Here is a 4840-nt window from a genome sequence, read left to right on the forward strand (position 1 = left end):
ATGTTATTGATATTATTATTAAACGGTTTCACGATAGATAAAATTGTCATTTATTATTTTTCTCAAATTATCAGTTAATTATCTTTATAATTAGCTAAAGTTGTTCGCCTTTTTATCTTAAAAACAGATTTCAATAGTTATTTTTTTAATATTTACAACAAGAATAAAAATAACATATCTCGTGAAATCCTATAAAGAAGATCTGGAAAAGATAAATTGTACTTAGACCTTATTACTATCTAAAAAAAAAAGTAGATAGTCTATTTTTAAAACACCATCAACTCAAATGCATCCAACAAATTTAAATACAAAGAAAAAGAAAGTAGTGAGAAAAATAAAACAGCTAATAAGAAAACAGTGTAAAGTCAAAAAGAGATAAAGAATAACAATAAAATAATGAGATTGTTGAACCATAGATGACAGACTATCATAAATATCACTAAAAGGGATCAATCCACCTTAACATCTATGGCTAGACCCTAAACAACTAGCATACAACGGCTAGTATGCGACAAATCAAGATAATATTCCTACCCGATCAACCTTTTATTCTTAAACTATTCTTTACATCATCTCATCGAAGATCATATACTCGATAACCTCAAGTTGCATCAAGCCATCTAAACTCCTCATACCTGCTATATCCAACATCTCACACACCTCTTGTGAGTTTTCTTAAAATTTAGGATCTTAAAATTAGTTAAACTTCTACTTATTAAACCTTTTCTTCTTTTAACTATTAAATATGTAAAAGGTACTTAGAATTAAGAATATTTGAAAATTTAAAATCAACTTAATTTATTTCTGATTAAATCTTTTCTTTTTTGAATAATGTAAAAAGTCCTAATATATAAAGCTTTAAATCATTTTGATTTTATCTTATATAGTAATTTTTTTAGAATAATCATCCGAATTTTACCTTTTACATATCTTGCACATAAATTATATATAAAGTGTTAAATAAATAAAGGGAAAGATTAGCTAATTTTTTCAAAATACCATGGCATTTTTGGAATATAATTACCCTTCATTTGACATTAGTTCAAATTATTAGACAGTTTATAATAATTTAGTTAATTATCTCACAACTATTAATTATTGTGTAGAAATTATGTAGCTTTTCAAATAAACCATGTAGCCAGGGAAAGTTTTTTGAAGTTAGCTGTCATTAATTTTCCTTTTCCTTTCTTTGTTTTGGCTAAAATTATTTGCCTTTTTAATCTTTTGATAGCTAATAAATCCCAAGTCCCTAACCATCAATTTTTTTTTAACAAGACACATGGCAATAGGGAGAGGTTTTACTCGTGACACATACATTCCGAAAGTAATTATTATGTTGATGTAAAGTAAAACACTCGTGAACAATAAATAACTCTTGTATTAACTCGTGAAAAATAATGTCATAGAGAAATTTATCATTAGTTTCTTCAATTTAAAAAGAATAAACCTCAAATGTGTTTGAGAATATCAGTCATTAATAATAAGATAATAACTCATTAACTCAGTTATGTAGATTGTTTTTTGCAATTTTTAAAACTTGAGAGTACTTTTAGGATTTGTTTGGTTGGGAATAAGTTATTGTGGGATTAATTATTCTATAATTATTTATTACATTTTTAAGATAGAATAAGAATAATACTAAAATTTCAAAATGAGTTATTCTATACGTTTTAACTCAATTAAACATAGAATAAATTCTTCCTAAAATTAATTATTTATTGTACCAAACTAATCACTTGTAATGTTTGTAAACCAAACACAAAATAGTCATTGCTGACTCACGTTTTTTCCTTTTTTTTTTTTGGTCTTATGCTGACTCACGTTTTTGCCATTTTAGTTTTTTGGTTTCAGATTGCTGACTCCAAGAACAGTGCAATCTGTTGCTATTAACTAACTACTGTGTTAATTCACCAGGTTGCTTAGCAATAGGCCAAATTAATGGCATATCAGTCATACTAATATTAATTTGGGTGAGATTATTGTAATAATACAGTTATACAATCTAACTATAAATACCTAGCTAGTAGCAATAATGTTTTTCCATTGAAGTAAATTCCAACATCATTTTAGCAGCCTCATACTTCACAGAACCAACATCATGCCTCGTCTGCCACCACGCTCATCACGCCGTGACCGTAGACGACGTCCAATCCCACCCCGCTCCACCACCCCACCACCACCGCCACAGCCAACACAACCACCAGCAAGTTCATGGCTGGAGATGGGGCTCCGCGGCCGGTCAGTTAGCTTTACCTTCGAACTTGTCAATCAACAGATACTCGTCCACCTCCAGGACCCCGTGTACCTAGCTACTATTATTACGGATGGCATGCGTGCGGCTACAGAAGCCTATATCAACTACATGAATGCTACTTTATATGACCCATCGCATCCACTTTACAGTCCAATGCCGGATAACATGTCACCGTTACCCCCAGGGACTGAACTCCCTTTCTATCACCCGGAACAAGTACTCGAGGACGACGACGACGACGAGGTACGTGCTCCCACGGTTCTATACCAGAATACATTCACGCTGGTGGTCGACCAGCAGGTCCCATCTTCCAACCCTGATGCCCCTTCGAGTACTCAGGGCGAACAAAGCGAAGAGGACACAACTCCTCTTCCATCGATGGAACTCCAACGTGGGATTCGCCCACTGGTTTATGTACTCAATTCCATGAAGTCCTTCATCATACAGGAGGTGTACACAAAACAGTACATACTCAAGTGCCCAGTGCGACTCAACAAGTGCACCTTGGATGCTAGAGTGATAACAAACCCTAATCCCAAAGGATTTGGGGTCCTTTTGGTACCAACACTGGTGCCAGGGAACGATCCAGACGAGGATGACAACAATGAAGAGCCCCCAAAGATGACTCTCATGATATGGAACTGCCGTGGCTCTGAACAATTCGATTTTCGTAAGAGTTACCGCTCTATGCTTGATTACCATCGCCCAGGCATGGTTCTACTACTGGAAACTCACATGACGGAGCAAAAGGATTTAGCTTATGACTTTTGCTTCACGAACATAGCAGATGTACCGGCTATTGGTCGCTCGGGAGGAATGGCGTTAGTCTGGAAGAAAGATGTTGTTATGGTGGATGGACTCTCAATGAATAATGAAGAAATACATTGCACAATTAAGGTAAGCCTCTCTACTTGTCACTAATTGTTATTTTATGCTATTTATACTAGTATAATTATGTTATTGGATAGCAATTTTGGGATAATTTAATGAATATTATATTGTTGATACTTATAAATGTTTTTGCCTCGTGAGTGGAGACTTCAATGAAATTTCAATACATGTAGATACTAGGGCTAACACATTTGTTTATGCCCTAATAACCATTTTCAACTAGTCGACTTAGGGTTTAAAGGTCCACGATAATCGTGGATTATATACATTGTCTTAGAACTAGGGGTGTGAAAAAATCAAATTAACCGATAAACCGATCAATCGCAAAAATCGTTATTGGTTTATCAGTTTCGGATTATTGGGTTAATGGTTTCTAAATGGTTTTAGAAATTTTTTTATTGGGATATCAATTCGGTTTCTAGTTTTAGTTAACAGTTAAACCGATAATCCAATAAGATTATATTAAAATTATATTTTTATCCCTAGTTATATAATAGTGACTTTATATTCTAAGTACATATCCTATTGTTTTGGGCATTTTATAGTTGTTTATAGTGTTGTTCTTTTCTTTATAAACTTGTTGGCTTGTTGGGTTTCTATCCATTAATATAAACTATAAACCTACATTGTATTTGTTTTTTTGAGAGATCGCTATTGATTACTACTGCATTCTGGTTCACTACTTAACTAAAAAGAAAATAAGTTTGTTTTAGTAATTATATATTTGAATTTGCTTTTACTTGTACTTTGTATAGACTTTTATGCATGAAAGTAGTGTATATATATGAACATATGAAAATAAGAAGAAAAGGTGAAAATAATAGAGGGAGCATTTTCTTATCGGTTAAACCGATAAATCGAACCGTTATGGATAAAAACCGATAACAAGTATCTTATTGATTTGATTTTCGGTTTAGCATGATGACAAATCAAAAATCGATAAATCAAGCGGATAATATTCAAAATCGAACCAAACCGACGACCTATGAACATCCCTACTTAGAACTTCTTCTTAGATCTAATTGTCTCGATATTGTTAAACTTATATGTCAACATTAACACATTCTTATTAACCTCTTTTATTTTCTACGCGTGTCTACTTTTTCATATTGACACTCCTTATATATATAAATTTTTGACTCCGACACTGCACAAGGTACTGTTAGAAATTAACATTGATGCACATGAGGTTATCTTTGAACCAACTATGCTAACGTTATTTTACATGATTGCAGGTTGTTAATCCACCAGCTGAGTAATCATCCACACAGACATACAGGGAACTAAATGGAATTGCAGATTGCTTGGCTTCGAAGACTTTAGTTAGATTGTTCTTTCGCAACCCCAACCCCCGTTTTGGAATTACCGTAATTGTTCCCTGTAATGTAGCTGTTTTAGCTTATTTATGCGTTAGACCATAGCATTTGAGATGCAAATTTGAAGTTTTAAATTTACTTGATATTGGTACTGCTAGTTCATTATATGTGAACAAAAAATTTCAAACTTATTTTGTATTATATGCTTTAAAATTTCAAGTGTTCTGAAAAAATAGGTTGTTATATTTTAGTGGTGATTTCAATTATTTTTAAACTTAGACTCTATATATTTTGCAAAGGAAAAAAGAACTCATCATTCATTGCAAAAAATAAGTATTATCCAACCTACTTTGATTTATTTTCTATTTTATCCAATGAA

The 4840-nt window shown here is 32.5% G+C and overlaps 1 protein-coding gene across 1 annotated transcript; it reads left to right on the forward strand.

Annotated features, from left to right (window-relative positions):
• The first annotated feature begins 2065 nt into the window (after positions 1-2065).
• On the forward strand, positions 2066-4632 carry LOC107865977. Its single transcript, XM_016712160.2, has 2 exons — positions 2066-3151; positions 4381-4632. The coding sequence occupies exons 1-2, from the start codon at positions 2099-2101 to the stop codon at positions 4402-4404; spliced, it is 1077 nt and encodes a 358-aa protein (XP_016567646.2). The 5' UTR covers positions 2066-2098; the 3' UTR covers positions 4405-4632.
• The last annotated feature ends 208 nt before the right edge of the window (positions 4633-4840 follow it).

Source organism: Capsicum annuum, chromosome 3, assembly GCF_002878395.1.
Source record: "Capsicum annuum cultivar UCD-10X-F1 chromosome 3, UCD10Xv1.1, whole genome shotgun sequence".
Classification (NCBI taxonomy): Eukaryota; Viridiplantae; Streptophyta; class Magnoliopsida; order Solanales; family Solanaceae; genus Capsicum; species Capsicum annuum.